At 39.9% G+C, this 18392-nt stretch overlaps 1 protein-coding gene across 2 annotated transcripts in view; it reads right to left on the reverse strand.

Moving 5' to 3' along the window:
• Positions 1-18392, reverse strand: part of RABGAP1L (RAB GTPase activating protein 1 like) — a 232400-nt gene that overhangs the window by 72892 nt on the left and 141116 nt on the right. For both annotated transcript variants that reach the window (XM_085299645.1, XM_085299647.1), the window contains exons 15-17: positions 15848-15922; positions 12910-13035; positions 11096-11239 (exon numbers count right to left, since the gene is read on the reverse strand). In XM_085299645.1, the coding sequence (XP_085155771.1) occupies positions 11096-11239; positions 12910-13035; positions 15848-15922 (345 nt within the window). The remainder of the gene's footprint in view (positions 1-11095; positions 11240-12909; positions 13036-15847; positions 15923-18392) is intronic.

Genomic DNA, 18392 nt, shown 5'->3' on the forward strand with positions numbered 1-18392 from the left:
AATCAAAGCAYTGATAACTAGGCATTTTGAAATAAACACTTTCATATGATGCAGATCTCATCTTAATAAAATATTAAAAAAAAAAAGTTTGCACACATGAAAGTTAYAAATAATTACCCAAAGAGTTGCTTGCTTAATAAACAACACCCAAAATTAAAAATATAAAGTATTATTTAACAAGAGCTACACTTAGAGTGCAGGAATGCTTAGGGGCTTATCCTCGCGTCGTGCTGCTTCTCAGACAGGCAGCCGGCCTCCCGGTTTTCAGCCTGCGAGGCTTTGCTGCCGGCGAGCAAGCGAAGGGCGAGCGAGCACACGGCCTGCGCAGCTCTCAGCCGCTACGCCCGCCGCCGCCGGGCCCAGCAAYGCGGCGCGCGCAGCCCTCTCCCCAAGGCACCAGCCTCCCGCACAGGGCTCTGCGCTTCCGCTGACGCCTTGCTCTAGGGGGTTTAGCCGCCCAGCTAAGCGCCCGCGCAGTATCTTCAAACAGGGGTCACTCAAGAGCCCTAGGGCGCTTTAACAGACCTCTTCAAGCTCAGGAGCTTCAGAGACTGAGCGAGCCCATCGCAGAGCAGAGCGCTCGGCTCTCCTGCAGCCAGAACGGGCCAGCAAAGGGAAGGTTTCGGGGCTCRGGCCATCTCACAGCCGCTCCTCAGAACCTCCTTACGGCTCCGACTGACTGCACGCTGACTGCCCTTGACTTTACAAAGGCTGCTCACTTTATATACATATGTATACATACATATATACACATATATATATACACACATATATATAAAAAAAAGAGAGAGAGAGATTCAAACAGAAATAGTACAGTTTTGCAATTGTACCTTTCATAACTACTGGGATGATAATGCTACATGAACATTCATCATCAAGTAGTTCACSATTTTCCCACTGAGATTTTACTTCATAAAAGCATACTTTTATTTTAAATTATATAGCAAAAGATCACAGTCTCCAACAYAGTTTGTAGCTAAGGTTCTCATGCGCAAAGCAGTGAAACCGTATCTCACAAGGCTGCAAAAATATAACATCTCAACTGCAAATGATACGCATGTGCACTGAAATTAAGGCTAGGCTAAAATAATTAGAAACTTTATTACGTTAACTATCTTCTACTGAGAGATTTTTGCAGCTCCTTAAGTCCCTCTGTAGCCAAGATTCCTTCTGCAGCCAGAAGCACCTTTTCAGAAGTCCTCAATTTGAGTCCCTCTGTACTTTGAGATAAGAGACGACTTTGGAAAATCCCTTAGAAGAAGACAGAAACAAAGAGGAACAAGCAGAGATGGCAATGATCCCGTTAAAAGATTTGTAAAGAATGAGATCTCTGTAACAGGAAGGATTCCTTTACAAGAGAGGAGGTATATTTATCCATTTGACCTAGCAAGCCTACCAAGAGGCAGAGAAAAGGGAGTAAGGGGGCAGCCAACTAATACATGCTGCTCCACAGAGGTGACTGAAGAGATAAGGCAAACAATTTAATAACATATCACCAGGACAACATTGCATGGGGGCTTCTTTGGCATTTCTCTCCCATTTTAAAGCTTTTCGCTAGTATTTCTTTCTATCCAGCATTTGCTACAGTACTAGCACTGGAGGGAGAGACTAGTCCCTCTCCATTTCAGACCATCTGATAAACCTTTCTATGGTTTTATAGCAATACCCTCTGCATCATTTCCACAAACAAATCTCTTCAAAAAATATACTGGAAATTCATGTAATATCAGTGTTTCTTATCTGTGGCTTTGTTCCTAGATATGCATGACCTGTAGGAGGAAATGGTAAAAATATCGATACAATACTCTCTGCAGCTCAGCACCAGGTAGTGAAGATAAATGCGAGAGTCAACTGAGCATCTCTTTAAGGTCTGAAAAGCTTCAAGMCTCACATGACATGCCATCGAAAGAACCACTTAACCTGTTCTGATTTTCTAATAATTGAATSTTTCTTTTTTTAAAGACAGATTAGCTATTCAACCAAAGTTAATTTGAAACGGTTTCATAATTATGTGTTCACTTGCACATTTTTCAAAGGAGCTGCAAAGGGTAATTGGGGTTACAAACCCAAAAGAAGAATTAAAATTCTATTTATGTTTTGGATTACTTCCAGCCAAACAGTTGTTTGGCAAGCAGAGTATGTTGAGAACACACAATAAATTTTAGGAATATTGCAAATACATTTAGGTTGCTGACACCGTAAATACAAGGTCTGAAGCTSAAAYCTCTTATTGTAAAGTAAGGCAGACTCGGAGCACRTTCTGCAGGGATATGCATATTATTAGCTCTTGCTAACCCAGYAGAACATGCACAATTCAAGAAAGGAATGAGATAGACAGACAGACAGAGATCCTGTTCTGGCTCATGTGCCACCAAAGGAATTTTTAAATTCCACTGACAAARTCTTTTAAAATTCTTGTTCTGGTAGGCTGAAAGAAACTTAATWTTCACATTCCAGGCTGACTCCACAGAACTAAAAACTAGAAAATCATGATGTCAATGTTGTATAATATAGCAACAGATATGTTGTATAAGCAACAGATATACCTTTCTTAATAAACAGTTATCTCGGAGAGAGAAAGAACAACAYTGCAAAGAGACCTCGCTTCTCGAACCAGGCTTCCTCCAGTGAGTCAGAATAATCACTTACTATGGTAACTCACAACAGGAACCGCTACAATGCCAGAGAGAAGAAAAGAAAACATAGAAATCTCCAGCCTGATACTGTGATGATATGAATAATATACAAACCCAAACTAAAATCAGTTGGCTGAATTATTAGATAAGCAGACAGCAGGGAGATGGTAAAGGTAGTGCCACGAAATTTAGTATTTATTCTGCTACCTTCTGTATTTGATGCTATGGAAAGGCATGAGAGGCAATCCTCATCTTCTATCAGYAAGTTTGCCATGAAATTGTTTTCTTAATAGAACTGAATATGATTTARGAGTATAAGGGAATATTTACATGTTTCAGGTGATCTGCACAAAACTTGCTGCTGAGATGTTGCTATGGATGGCTGAAGGCAAACTGCTATGAGATTAATACTTTTTTGTCTTCAGCTTCTGTGACGATAATAATTACAACCACAGAATAAGTCATTTTCACATATAAAATTGCTCCTGGGCATCCGGTATTTATGCAGCAGTACGTTCTTAATTCACAGGCAGCCGGGTATGGGAGAGCGGCATGCTTTCTTCATCTGCTTGCCAAAGCCATATATTAACATCAGCTCCTGGCATTTCTGGTTTTCAGAGGCAAAAAGTAGGGTTTTTTCAGACACTTCTCTCCCTCTTGTCAAATCGGATTAACATGGGGACAAAGAAAGGGGCCTGAATGCAGACTGTGCATCAAGGGCCCTAGCAGGCCTTTTATGTGTGTGTGTGTGTGTGTGTGTGTGTGTATATATATATATATGTATGTATATGTACATACACACACACACATATGTATATATGTGCCTGTATTTACATTTGTGTGTACGAAGAGGAAAGAAAAAGAGTCCTCAGATCTCTGCAGAAAGTCAAGCCCTGCAGCCCCTGCATGCAGACAGGCAMTGGCCACGAGTCCCTCTGCCTTCGCCTCTCAGTTCTTTTTCCCTTTCCAGCAGCTGCTTGGAAGTGCACTTGCAGATTTTCAATACTTCATGAGAAAACACAGTATGGCCTCAGAGGCCAGTTACCCAGGGAGAGCGTCTCGGCAAGGCGAAGCCGGCGCCGTCCTCTCTTCCAGAAGCACGCCCGGGACCGGCGTGCCTCGCCGCCGCTGTCGGCACCACGCCGCTTTCCCGCCCGGAGCCGCTTTCCCGCCCGGAGCCCTTCCCTTCGGCTGCTCCCGAGGCACCCTCCAAGACTGCTTCGGGTACGCTGCTACTCAAACACAGCAGAGGGCACTAGCGTTAAGCAAGAGTTACGGAAATTCACTGTATTCCTAGGAAAATCCACCAAGTGAACATCAACTAGTAAGCGGCTAAAATATTTCAGCAGCGATGGGGAAACTAATTCGGAGACATACTGGGACCTTGGACTGGGCGCCTCTCCCCTCTAAGGGTCAAACCACGCCATCCACTTAGGTCCCTCATTTTGGCTAACTTTGCATCTGCACCTTAAAAATAGTTTCTGAGATGGAGGCAGCCACAGCATCTTAGGACCACAGCATTTATCAACATCACCAGAAAGCTACCTTCTGTTCACGTAACTTATCTCGAATTACAGACTGCTGGGAGACAGTTTTTCCTCTGTTGATGCTGAGCATTTATCACCAGCCTTCTCCCCAAAACACGTAAGTTATTTTGGGAATAAACAAGCTGTGGCTATGAATGAAAGATACATAAATTATGGGTGCTCACAGGAACAGCCGGACACCATAGTGCAGAGGGTTATGTCAAACTCGCGGCTCTCCGAGAGCCTCTTGGATGTACTCTATTAAAATACCCCAGCCCAGACTTGAGTTCTTTTAAATTCTGTATAGCTTTAAAAGCAAACAGAACATTTTGCGTTCCCCTGTCCCCGTGGCAATAGGGAACCTGGTATTTCTGCTGCTGATTGAAATCTTATATTCAAACACCTAATACTTCTTACGGCTTTCAGTTTGAAAATAACTTAAAATTTGTTACCACTTTAATCTGAATCATTTAATCAAACACCTACAAACACTATTAAAAGTTCCTTATCCACAAAATACGCAATCAAATATGACATCTCCTTTTCTTTTTATTTTAATTTTGGTCCAGTACTGAAAAATCCACAGCGGAACATAGCTGTAGTCATGACACAAATTAAGCTAAAATTACTTTTAGCACGGCCTTAAATAACTCATCTAAATACATAAAAGCATAAAATTCAGGGCCAGAAAACCTGAGCTAACCCCATTGCAGACCTCAGGTTTTTTGCAATGAAAAAGATAATAACAGCTGACATGTAAGCAAATGCTYTTCCATGCATAAAGCTAACTTCTATTCTCAAAATTATCTACCTGAAAGTCTTTGCATGTATTTCTATAGGGTATGCATCACCTGAATCATCTTGCTTTGTTTTCCCTAGCATCATTTAAAGTTGCATCTATTTTATGAGGTGAGAGACTCTACACATAGTATATGCATATATATATTACTTTAATATTTAATAAGACAGCACATCTGTAGCATTTCTTTTTAATAAAATTAATGCCGGGAGAAGCTTTGAAACGACATTTCAGATAGAAGCATCCTTCTTTCACACTACTGATACTACCTGTTGTCTTACAACCACGACTACATTAATTAAGAATAGTGTCATCTAATGCCTTTTATAAATACAGGTTTCGATAATAGGAACTTGTGCATTAGTATGAGGCAAGAGAAGCAATATATTTCACCTGTTCTCAAACTAGTTCACTTGCACTTTTTCCTTCAGAACAGCAAATCCCGACGCCAGCAAAGCAGCACCAGTCGGCCGGACGCGTAGGTTCAAACCCCGCTCTCTGCCGCCGGGCGTCGGGGCATTACAGAGACGCCCTGTTCTCTCTCACTGTCAAGTGCCTTCTCAAACCAATTCAAAGCAGCATCAGCCTCTCTCCCCGAAACGGCGGCGGCCGACAGAGGCTTTGGAAAGGAGAGCTAGCTCTGTWAGAGACATACTGTGCGGGGCTGGGGACAGGATAAAAAGAGACCATCTAAATGCCAAAGTCTGATTGTCTATATACATAGAAAGGGAAAAAAATAAAATAAAAAAGCCCAGGCTTTTCCAACTCACAGACATGACATTGACTTTAGTTTCGTAAATATTATTAAATACTGCAGGAAGTTTCAACATACATCCGCATCTACCTATAATTTAAGTCCAGCTTGTAAATATATGCTGTTACTGTTTGAAAACAGATTTTATTTTTAGCAAGGCCAGTCTCCCGTTGTATAACCATTTACCAAAACATGCATCAAGGAAGGGCTAACAAATGCAGACAACGTGACAGACGATATTTAATTCCAAAAAGTTTGAATTTGCTTCCCCTATAGATCTATAGACGGCCAAAAATTATACACAACATTTTATTTAATTCACATTTCATCTGAGTGTAGATTTGCAGAGGAAGTGGGTTTGTTCCTGACAATTCCTGAGGAAGTTTAATGAATTAAAATGTTAATCTGTTCTTTCTCAGCTGAACTCCCTTGATGGAATCACAGAGGTATTTGACAGTGACAGATAAAAAATAACAGGCTTTTGTGATAGCTGCTCCCAAGTTAGCGCTAACGTGCGGCGACAGCCGGGCGCGTCGGCTGAGCGATCCCATACGGCTCAGCGTTTCCTGCCACATCCATTTTTCAGCAAGACGTATGTAAGACAGGCATCGAATCTTCGGTGCCAATAATTATCATTCTCCCAACATTTGCCTTATTTCACTATGCTGCAGCCGCGTCCAAACACCACACTTGCACATTTTAACTCTCCAGAGGTGCCCGTTTACTAGCACCGAGTCACGTCTTGTAAGATTTTTGAAAACACCCATCGGTCTCCATGATCACTGACAGCTTCTCAATACTGACTGGGAAAGCTATTTTATACCAAATTGTGTGTGCAACACTTCATAAGTAAAAGCCAAGGAAAGGCAATATTTAGGTTTCAATTCGCTGTTCTGCCACGTGGTCCTGGGATAGGTAGTTTCGCTTCCCCATTTTAGATAAATTAGCAAATATTAAATTATTATTCAAACGTGACAGATATCCAGTTGCATCTCCTTCCGTTCAGTCTTGATCATAAAATGGTAGCTCAGCAGCCAGGTAATTTTTGTAACAAGAGTATGTGATTCCTGATACTAAAACACAGAAATATCTGTATAGCCCAGAAGAGGCAGCATGTAGTAGTGTTCTACATATGCTCCTTAAAAGGGGAGAAGCACTGTCCTTATGTAYTTTATAACCCCAAGAACTGTACGCAAAAACAGCCATACGAACTTAAAAGGCAGGTTACCAACGAAGCATCAAAAGTCTAGGTTAGTAACCTTCTGTATCATTATCCAGGGGCAACTCTTACACTGGGGACAGCTCTACCTAAATAACATGCACATTGTTTTGATAAGCCACTACCTTTTGAGGGTGACTTTAAATAAATAATTTAAAAACTGTTCTACACTTACTACTCTATTTTACAAAGCTGCAGAATGATTTAAGGTTCAGAATATGCTATATGGCGTTCTGGGTTTTCTCAGTCCCTTCAGCCAAAAAAAAATAAAAAAAAAAAAAAAAAAAAAAAAAAAAAAAAAAAGCAAAGCAGAGCAGGCTCTCAAAGAATTCAATAACAATGTCATGTTGATAGACAAGACTGACAAGTCCAAATACAACTCTGAATCTCAACTTCTTTAATGCAATCAGAAATAGCAAAATAAGAGATTAATGAAGCAGTTGAAGCAGGCAGCTGAAGGGAGCCTTGTARAAAGATCTCCTGATGATGCTAACGTTAAAATTCATCTACTTAGGCAGGCTCAGGAGCATCCAGTTTGCTGTAATCACCGGAAAACTTTCAACTGGATGAAGGGGTTGGTTGGTTGGCTTGCAGTACAAGGAGTCAGACACAAATTAAGCATTATGTGGAACATGCTACCCATGGAATATCTCTGCCAGCCCAAAATTGTCTTCAGGTTTTTGTCACAGAAGCAATGAACACCACCAAAACGTGTTCCAGACACGGCGCTGCAGAYRGGGYRGCTGACACGTTCTGTCCTCCAACTRCAGAGGCATTTTTCTCRAGTAATATCCTARGGCCACTGGAAATTTGGGGGTTGATATTTAAGATATTTAGGACTTGAAAACGTAGAGGACATTCCAGTTCCTGAGGTAATTTCCAAATTACTATGAATTTAAACAAAWTTGTTCTTTCTATCAAGTAACGTTTAATGTGGGAATGATGAAAGGATTTTTGATCATAACAGCACACATTAACCATTTCAATGTGATTTTAAAATTTTCTCAATAAAAATAATTTTGTTATTTATCAGCTATTTAAATTTCCTTTCTTGCAAATTTTCTCCCAAGTTTTGGTATTCTCTATTTAACAAGCTTCCCTTCTCCCTTTCCACTTTGCAAATCCATCCTCACACACATGCACGTACACACTGCTGTTCTCTGGTCTCTCCGTATCTYTTGCATCGTGTTCCTCTTCCCACTGCTAGACTCTAGCACTCTATGAACTATTTTTCTTAAAAAAAAAGAAAAAAAAGAAAAAAAAGAGAAAAAAAAAGCAATAACAATAATTTCATCCCCGAGCCACATTAAATATCACCCTGTTCCCAGCAAGCCCCGGCTCCCCCTGCCAGCACTGCTCCTCCCCACTCTTCACCCTGCCGCGGGCCAGCCCACCGCCTGCCAACAAGACCTCCCGCACGTCCGGCTGCGCTCAGCCTCCAGGCATCGTCCCTCCTCATCCTCCTCACCCACGGCACCGCTCCCCAGAACGACAGCTGTTTGCTCTTCCAGCCACCGTTAAGAACCAGAGAGACGTACCCCATCCAGAAACTCCCGGGCAACCCAAAACRCTAGCCCACACTTCCACGAGTGTCCCGGGGACCGGAGAATCTCCCTAGGAATGCCCGGCTTGCAGCACCCATTCAGCTTTTTTTTTTTTCCCTAATACTATTTTTTCTGCCCTCGAATTTTTTCTTTCGCAGAAGAGTTGCTTAGGATGTAAACACTTTGTCAACCACAGGCCAGATGGGGATACGGAGAACGCAGAGTCAGGAACAAAGTTAAAGGTGATTTAAAATTCGTCTGTATTTATGACAAATTAACAAGAAAGTTGGAAGCTTGTTTTTTAAAAAAAATACACAATGCAGCTCACTTCAAAGACTTTTGGGGTTGTTGAGTTTTTTTTTTTTTTTTTTTTAGAATATGTTCCACTGTTAACAGCTGTAACTGTTTTTTWMTCCATCCAATTGCTGGAATTACAGGCATGCTGTTTTGTCAGAGATAAAGTAGAGAGCAAATGAATGCAGAAAAAATTAYTTTGACTGCTCCCTTGCTGCTTCCRGCGGCTGACCGGGCAGGCAGTTCCACAGTATGATTTCAGGCTGCCATGGAAGAATTACTTCTTTTCTAGCCTGTCTATGCCATATGCCTTCAGATTTCACCTTCCTTCTAGGAAGAGGGTCAACTAGGTTTTTATTTTAATACAGTTATAATCTGTGTTCCTCTGGCCAGTTCTCAGAGCTGCGTGTTAGTTCGGACTAGCTGATTCCTGAAAATTAAGAAGGGTTTTCAGTGTCTGCGCTGTCGCCCSACTATGTTTTCTACACATTGCCTCCCTCTCAAGAGGTCTGCACGCATCTCCCCATTTAAAATCAAGTTTCTTACCATTTCTGACTCATTTTTAGACGCTGTAAAGAGGCTCCTTTAGCGTTATGGGATTACTCTCCACAAATGCTAGCAAGCTTCCCCCTCCCTAGCAACCTCTCGCTTTGCTCTCCCTTTCCCCTCGGATACTTTCACCTTTTCTCCTGTGTAATTCCTTCAGACACGCGGAGATAAACACTGACAGACGTGACGTGAATACAAATGTTTTCAGAGTCGTTGCTTTTCTCATTCTAAATACTAACGCCTAGATTAACCATGACTAAAAGAKTTCTTCAGCATATTTTATCATCAAGCTTAATATAATAAAAAGCACCACAGCTTCACGCAGGATGTAATGATACTGCTAGCACAATCATCAGCACTATGAAATGATATTTTATACTTTTTGAGAACAGTTTCTTATAAAGGTCATTTCTGAAAGCAACTGTACATCAGGAGCAGAATGAAGAAATAAACTGAACGGACAGGGAAAGACTAAATCTACACCCCAATCCCATCCCGAAAAATAAACGCGCTAGTAATTCCCAAGCAATCAAGGTGTTGTGTTCATCTACTGCTTGACTGGCTCTACAAAGAGCAGGATGAGGGCTGGAAAATTAACAGAGCTTGTCTTTTCCTCTTTATTTGCTTTCTTAAGATAATTAAGACTTTGTGAAAGAAACAGCTCAGGTATGTCCAAAGTAAAATACGTTTAATGTGGAAAAGTGAGACCATTATTTCTCTTTTACTGCCTTTAACACTTATGGGGTACTTGGAGATATTTCCTAGTTCTTTTTGATACCTGAGCACCAACACACATAAGAAGCAATCCTCTTAAGGAAAGAAATACTGAGATATGACTGGTATGTTATTTGTTTGATTTATAATGAATGCTATCAATGTGTGTGCAGCAAGCCTGAAAATCCTCAAGTAAAATACTTCACACTAAACTAGAACCAACAGCATGTCATATTTATGAAGCACTTTTGAGAATGTCAACTATTTATTTGTATATAGAAAAGAGAATATGACCATCTCTATGTTACAGACAAGGAGGCCAAGAGTAATGTCTGTCATTCATCTAAAGACAGAGAGTAAATCAGTGGTAGATTCAAAAACAGATTTAATTTTACTGATGCCCTGACTTCTCACTGACAAAAGGAAGTACTAACATTTTACCAGAAGAAGTATTCCAGTCTATCAATCTATTCTAGTTTTTTTTTTTTTCCCAGAAGGAAGTGCTTGTATGTCTACAATACAGAAATATAACACTCTGTGTCTACAACATATGCTTATTTCGGTTGAAACAATAGGGAAAAAGGAAGGAAAAAACCCAACTGTGCTGTTTGACAATTCTTACTAATTAATATTAGGCTATGAAAGCAACTTTCAATACTCTTACCATCTTTGGACATTCTGAATTGGAAAAGTCAGTTTAGAGCTTTTCCACCAAGAGTCTACTTTTCATAGAGTATGACGTTATCTTCAGAAAATTAAAATCCTTACTTTTGAATCAATTATTTAACAAATTAAACAAAGAACAGAGGTGTATATCAGCAATTCCTTTTTAGACACCCTAACAAAGAATGAGGCAGTCTCGAATATTAATTTTAAAACCAAATCAGTGTTTCACTGAACATCTCTTCAATGTATCCACCATTTCTAAGGAATTTAGTTATATGCATTTGAAATTAAAAAATAAATGACTCCAATAAAATTAAACCAAAAGAAAAAAAAGTTCTTAGCACATTTGTCGAGAGGAGGGAGGTCTTTCTGATTCAGGTTTGTGACATCTTACCTCACAGAGTAGTAAGTCAATGATGTGGAAGACCATGCAGAGCGGAAACTTGGCAGTAAAGAGAGTGAGAAACCACTGGGATGCATACATATGAGCTTCCAAATTCAGGTCTGAGAAATGGCTATACAAGTCAGGCAGCTGTTCCTAGAACAAAGGAAAAAACAAATGCTTCAATACCACTCACTAATCCTCTGAGTTCATGATAAACATAGTTAGTAAGTACCAGGTTACTAAACACTGAAGAACAGAACAAAATGAAACCCTGGCTACATTTGAGCGATGTTTCTTCATATATTTCAGTGTCCATGATTATGTTTTTTTTTAGCGAGATACCCACTAGAGACTCTGTTCTAGAGAAGCTACTGTAAGATTATAGTGAGAAATTACAAAATCAAACAGAATAAAAGCAGACTAGTTGTGAAACATACGCCATGCATGGTGTACATTTTTAAGAGTTATTTCTTAATTGCATCTTATTATAAATGCTTCTGCTAAAAAAGAAACATGGATATTGGAACAACGAGTTTGACCTGCTGACCATAAAGCAGCAAAGCACATTATAACTTTCACAACTGCATGAGATAATCAGTAAGGTGGGAAGGGACCTCTGGAGATCATCTAGTCCAACCTCCCTGCTCAGCAGGGTCACCTAGAGCATGTCAGACAGGGTTGCAKCCACGCAGGCCTTGCRTATCTCCAGAGAAGGAGACTCCACAACCTCTCGGGGCAACCTGTTCCAGGGCTCCGTCACTCTCACAGGGAARAAATTCCCCCTCRTGTTCAGGTAGAACTTTCTGTGSTTCAGATTCTGCCCATTGCCTCTTGTCCTGTCACACAGGGCAGCTGGAAAGAGTTTGTCCCCGTCCCCTTGACACCCTAKGCAGCATACATGAGCACCATGAAATTAGCACTGGTAATTCCACGTACATTAATAACATATGCATCTTCAGTTACTAAATAAAAATCTTTGTTAAGGTATAAAATGTAAATATTGAAAAGACTATATACCAAAGTAAAATATCAAATGAATTAGTATTCTATTTGCCATGTAGAAAATATGCATAAATCAACAATTGTAGTCTGTGAACTTTTTTGTTTGTTTTTAACACATYTCACAGAAGGAAATACAGACACCTTTCTGCCCTGGGCAGCTGACCCGAACAGCTAGCTTTCACTATGATAACAGAACCATAGGTCAAAGCTCACTGGGCTGTTAATAGCTGCTTATTAGTCACAACAACAACTTGCAACAGTTCATTTATGTTAAGTTGCTCTGGACATGAAACAATTACATCTGAGAAAAAGGAGTAAGGTATTCAAATCACAGTAGGTTCTACAAAACGACCTAACACTTGATTCATATTTCATAAGCACCATCATGTCTTGATTTGCCTGACCTCTTAACCACCACCACAAGTCACAGAAAGTAGGACACTGGTGGTGACCAGCCAAAAGATTCCCTGGCCTTAACAGACCACAGAAATTCTCTTTAAGTGACATCACAAAATAGAGAAGAGAGAAAGTAAGCAGAGACAGGAAAAAGAAATACACCTACTCTACTTGGATACAAAGATTTGCAGTAAGATTTTGGATATGAAAGTCAAAAGAAAACAAATAAAATTGACTCACGATGTTTCAATTTAGATACTACACTTCCCCACATAAGGGCTGATGTATCCAAGTTTTGCTTCAACTCCACCTCTGAAGGAGAGGCTTTTTACTGTCCAGTAGATTATGAAAGAAAAGCTTTAGCCTCCTCCTCACACCAGCATTTGAATTTATGAAAGTTCAAGAATTCTTTACCCTGGCCCCACCTGCATTAACTTCTCCAGCTGGAAAAATTTGCAATGGAGATCTTCAAAGTTATTTCTGTAGAGGTCCCTCAAGCCGTAGTCATACATTATTTTCACCAATACACAGAATGCTTGCTCTTCTGGCATCTATTTGGAAAAAGACACAAATACAATTTTAAAAACTGTGCTGAGGTTGGAAATTCCTTAAACAAATGCACACATACMTCCACACTTAAATTGCTTATGCATGGATTCTAAACCAGAGATATATTAAGATTTTCATCACGGCACTCAGTATTCAGAATTAAGCAACTACCATCTCAAGGGAACTATTCTCCTTGACGAGCACCTTGATCTGGCTCTGTAAGAGTTTCTTTGAAGAAAACGTGGGAGCAGAGCATAGGTCTATACGAGTAGACATGGCTACAACTGCACAACTCTCATTAGTATTCTTTCTGCCAATATGTAAGAGACCAGCCAGTGCCCAATCCTCAGAACAACAGTTAAAAAAAAAAAAAAAAAANNAAAGAAAAACAGCAACCCAAGACAGTGATTTCTACTGTGAGAGACTTGGTTAAAGGGGAAAAATGTCTGCGAATACTAAAGGACAAAGGAATCTTATTGAGAATAATGCTTATTTCTTTTCATCTAAACCCCAGGATTTCACATTCTCTGAAGTCAGGTTTCCCAAGACAGATGCGGAAATAACAAAGTCTGGCTTCAGAGCCTCCTTGTGAGACCAGGAGGGCTGATTCCACCCATTAACATCATGGCCTTTTCAGGAGCCTTATCTCTATAATCTCCATATTTCGTCTTGACCAAAACTCCTTATCCAGCAGAATTATAGCAAGCACTTCTAAGGGACAAACTATGTGAGCCACTCTAAAATTCTGTTCATTGGCTTGARCCCATTGAAAGATAAATTTGTGTGAACACTTGTGTCATCAAACTTCCACTGGTAAGACATCTCCCCCATTCCCCCTGCCTTCARGGAACATAACAGTAAAAGCAGAGTCACTGCAGACCCCAAATCAGATTGTAAATAACTTTAATAATAATAATAATAATAAAATCTTCCTTTTGCAGGCACCAGATTGTTTCAACTGAAAACAATTATGGAGTATCAAGAGTGACAACTCTTGACCTTTTAGTATATTCCCRCATTCACCCTCTTGCCAGCCCCTCAGCAAATATCTGCAATAGATAAAAGCTCAGTATTTTCTTCAAAGGGAATTTTAGACTCTTGATATTCACCTCCAGGGTTTCATCTTTTATGGTTCAGACTATGATTATGCTCTGTCTCCAGGGCCACAGTTGAAGCAGACGCTTTCATTTTCCGACAGCATATATAAAAGTAACTAGTTAATGTCAGGAAACGCCAGATCTACTGCTAGCGATCTGAAGGGGCTAAATTCACCTAGAACGAGCTGTTGCGAATCTCAGAACTCTTTACTGCAATTTCAGCTGGATAGAACGATCCCCACTGACAGCAGCTAAAGGCTGCAGACAAAGTTAAAGGAAGAAATAGCTTTATGTTGAACAAAAAGCTTGAATCTGCTCTGTAACAAGATGAATGCAATTTTCTTCTTTTTAATTTGATTCAGAAAGGAAGTAAAATATAAATGGTGTATTAAAAAGAGTGTAATTGCCATTTGGTACCCTTCTGTACAGGGCAATTTCTTCTGACATCAGACACACTAGAAATGAAGGTGATCCGCTATAGTAATGCTGGCATATGACTAAATGAGAGGAGCCAAAGGATCAGTCAAATGTTAAGAATGTGACACCCATTCATTTCAAAGCAACTCTGAAAATGGATTATTTTTCAAGTGGAAACTGAAAATTCTTCTTCAGGTAAATTTTTAATTGCAAAAATTACACAAAAATTGCATAAATAAGCTCATTTTCACTATACGTGGGACTGCAACGTGACTAATTTCACATTTATCTTGAACAATCTAATGCTTCTCTGTAACACTTTCATTGAGTAACATGCTCCTTAAATCTGAAAGAAGTCACAGATCTCTTTAGGTATTATAACTTAGAGTTAAAATAATCTGAATTGTATTTCTTGGGAACTGCGTATGTAATACATATATCCCCAGCAGTCCTATACAGAACCACAATATGAAATGATTCCAATCACAATTAATAATTTATTATTTAAAGCCTGACAGAGAAAACAGGCAAGATCATAAATAATAGCAGTTGAGATTTGTATTTTTCCCCTCCATGTTCTTTACAATACCCATACAACTTAAATCTACTGTTTATCCTCTGATACATCATGGAATTTAAGTAGACTGCGAATATAAAAATCGTATATTTATCTATCTACACACACGCGTGCCCGTGCGTGCGTGCGCACACACACATATATATATGTATGAACGATCAAAGTTTTTACAGTTTTTGGTTACAGGCTAAAATATCATAGCTCAAATTCAGTTTTCATTCAAAAGATTTTATAAAATGTCCTTAGGAGAAAAAGTCTTATTGAAAATGAATGAGACTCTGTTTGGTTAGCTGCCCTGAGACTATCTCCCAAAGTTGAATTTCTCGTAAATGCAAKGGGAGTTTACCTAGATAAGGTATATTATGATATTAATAGATATTAATATATAACAACTTATTTTCAGGTTTTGGTATAACAGTACTTGATAATTTTAAAAAAGATAACCTCTATCATCAAATGTTAAAATGCTAAAAGATACATTACTTTCATCTACTAAAGATGCTGATTAATCTTGAATTAACGAATTTCACCTAGGCAGATTAAATACACATTCATGAAGATAGAAACCTTTTCTATACTATTTGCCATCAAGCAATAAAAGGATAATGAACACAGACAAATAAACAACAGTTAATATCTGTCAAACAGTATGTTACAGTACTACTGTTTTTAAAGTTGCTTTGGCTTCAAAATATCAAAGTTTTCAGTTTGCGATTAACTCACGTGAAGAAGTAGCACGGCCGCAAGGAAAGACTGTCCCTGGCAATAGCCGATGTCTCCATCGTAGACAGAATACGCCTAGAAAAAACAAAAGTCACCAAACGTTTCAAATCTGTGTGCGCATTACCAAAATGTATTTTAATCTACGCCCAGAATAAGTAACACCATGGAGGCTATAAAGATGAAGAGAGTAAGAGCGTGACCATTCGTGAACAGGCTTTCAGGACACTTCGAACGTGCACAGTTCATCCTCCATCTTCCACATCCACAATCTGCAATTTCTGTCTGCTTTATCCTGAGAAGATTTGGATACAATTTCCCTTCACTTACAGGGATTTCTGCTGCAGTCGGTATTGATACAAGGAGAAAGCCGTGTAACAAGTATGAGTTAAGAACCAGGCTGGTTTGTGCTACGGGCAGAGCGCCTGTTCCCTTCTTTCGGGCGAAGCACACTCTCACGTCAACTAAGCAGAGGACGCGAGGGCGGATGTTGGGGTCAGGCAGCCCGAGGAGTATTCTAGGCCGAGAACTTCACCAGGAACAACTTTTCCATGTCCTCACCACGCAGAAAAACGAGCAGGACTCGTTTTCCCCTGCTAAGACTGCCGTGCTGCCGCAAGGCTTTCCCGAGGGCAAAAGCTTTCCCAAGCTTTTGAACGCTGAGTTCAGGAGAATAAATTTAATCGTGCACCTTTCAAACTTCTTTTGTACTTTAAAACATTTAATAATATTTTAGAATTGACACTGATTATTTTTTTCTCCTGAGATTCTAAGAGTAATTCTTTTCTTTCCTAACTGTTTTAAGGAGCTGCGAAACAGTTCACGGTTTTGACACTGGAAGTGTTATCACTGGTGCTCCCTAAAACAGAGGGTTAGCACCCCGGGCGGATACCGCAGCAGCTACCCCCGCCACTAACCGGTAAGCTTTTCCAAAACCACAGCAGATGAAGGCAGTAAGAAGGCAGCTCTCTCATATTACAGCTATTTTTTTTTTTTTAACTAAAGGAGTACTAAAATTGGTGAGCAACTGAGAGAGACCCTCACTCACCCAAGCTGCTGAGCGATTTAAAACACCGCCAACAGCAACTCAAGAGTTCCCTGCTAACGTCACTTTTCTTCTTACTGTCAAAAACCCCAAAGCCAGAACGAAAACCACCGAGCTGCCCTTTCCCCCGCTCGTCAGAGGCAGCCAGACGGACACCGGTTTTACAGGAGCCGCACGAGGAGCAGGGCCCAGAGGCTGCGACCAGAAGGCAGGGGACCTCTTCCACCCACCTCTCCCTCTCCACCCCGATGGACGGAAACCAAGAAAGAARAGCTTCTGAAGAAGTCTGCCATGGTTCGAGAAGAGAGCTCTAAGGCCCAGAAAGCAGATTTCCCGTAAAGGGCATTGCTGACAAGCACCTATTTCCTAACAGCCTGGCAAGAAGCTAGCCYGTGCCTGCCAGCGCCCGGCCGCCTGCCGCGCCGCCGCCGCAGTGAGGCACGCGGTGCCCCCCAGAGCAGCGGGGACAACGCTCCACGAACACGCGTTTAGTTTCATCGGTCAAGGAAATTTGAGAAAACTAGTCTCCCACGTTATTGGGGGAAAAGCAAAAAGGAAGCAATTTGCACTCTGCTTGTTTAACCCGTTCCAGCCACAGAAGTAAATACGCAGAGAAACTCCCGAAGCGTGTAACAGCAGGCTCAAAACTTGGAATCTGAAACACGGATGCTGCCTTGGGAAAAAAAAAAAAAAAAAAGGAGTATTTAAAATTTCTCTCCTTATCTACACTGAATTAATAGAAATATATTTTCAGCTTTTGAATTAATACTCCACATGTTTAATTAGTACTATCATTGTTTAATAATAGGAAGAATTAAAGTAAAAATTAAAAAAGAAAAAAAACTGCATCAGTAAAGGAAGAATATTTTTCTTTATTTCTGTGTGTCCAGAAATCTTACTAGGATACAGATGCCTAATATTTTACTTCTTTAATATTCCAAAAAGATGTTCTATTTCTGCTTTTGAAAAGCCAGCTCCATTTAGAAACAGATATGCAAAATGACAAGTAACAAATTTCACTGATCTTTTTCATACTCTMTAAAAACACTTTCATTTTTCTTTAAATAATCTAGGTTGTAAAATTAATAGGAAATGATGAACCTGTGTGGGGGTTCTCGCTGTTCTGAGAAGTATTATTAACACAATAGCTAACAATTTGCTAACAACAACAGCAAATGTCTTAAAATAAGTGTTTTAAAATCACCACATTGGAGCAAACAAATTTCCTCCAGAACAGACATGGATAAGAAGAAAGATGAAGAAAGCTACCAGAAGTAAAAAGATATTCCTTCTGAAATTGTGAAACAACCTGAAATTGTGGCCAAAGGAGGAAAAGGGGGGGAAGAAAAGAAACATCATCAAAACCCAAACTCTGCAGGTTAAATATAAAAACATTAAGGCAGACCAAGAAAYGTTCTCCTGAATAACTTCCTAAACACATTAAAACAAGTAATAAATCTACTTGCAAACATATACAGAGCAGGAAGCCCAAGTCTTTACTTG

Source organism: Rhea americana, unplaced genomic scaffold (genome assembly GCF_003343005.1).
Source record: "Rhea americana isolate MKP2758 unplaced genomic scaffold, rheAme1 scaffold_151, whole genome shotgun sequence".
Taxonomy (NCBI): domain Eukaryota; kingdom Metazoa; phylum Chordata; class Aves; order Rheiformes; family Rheidae; genus Rhea; species Rhea americana.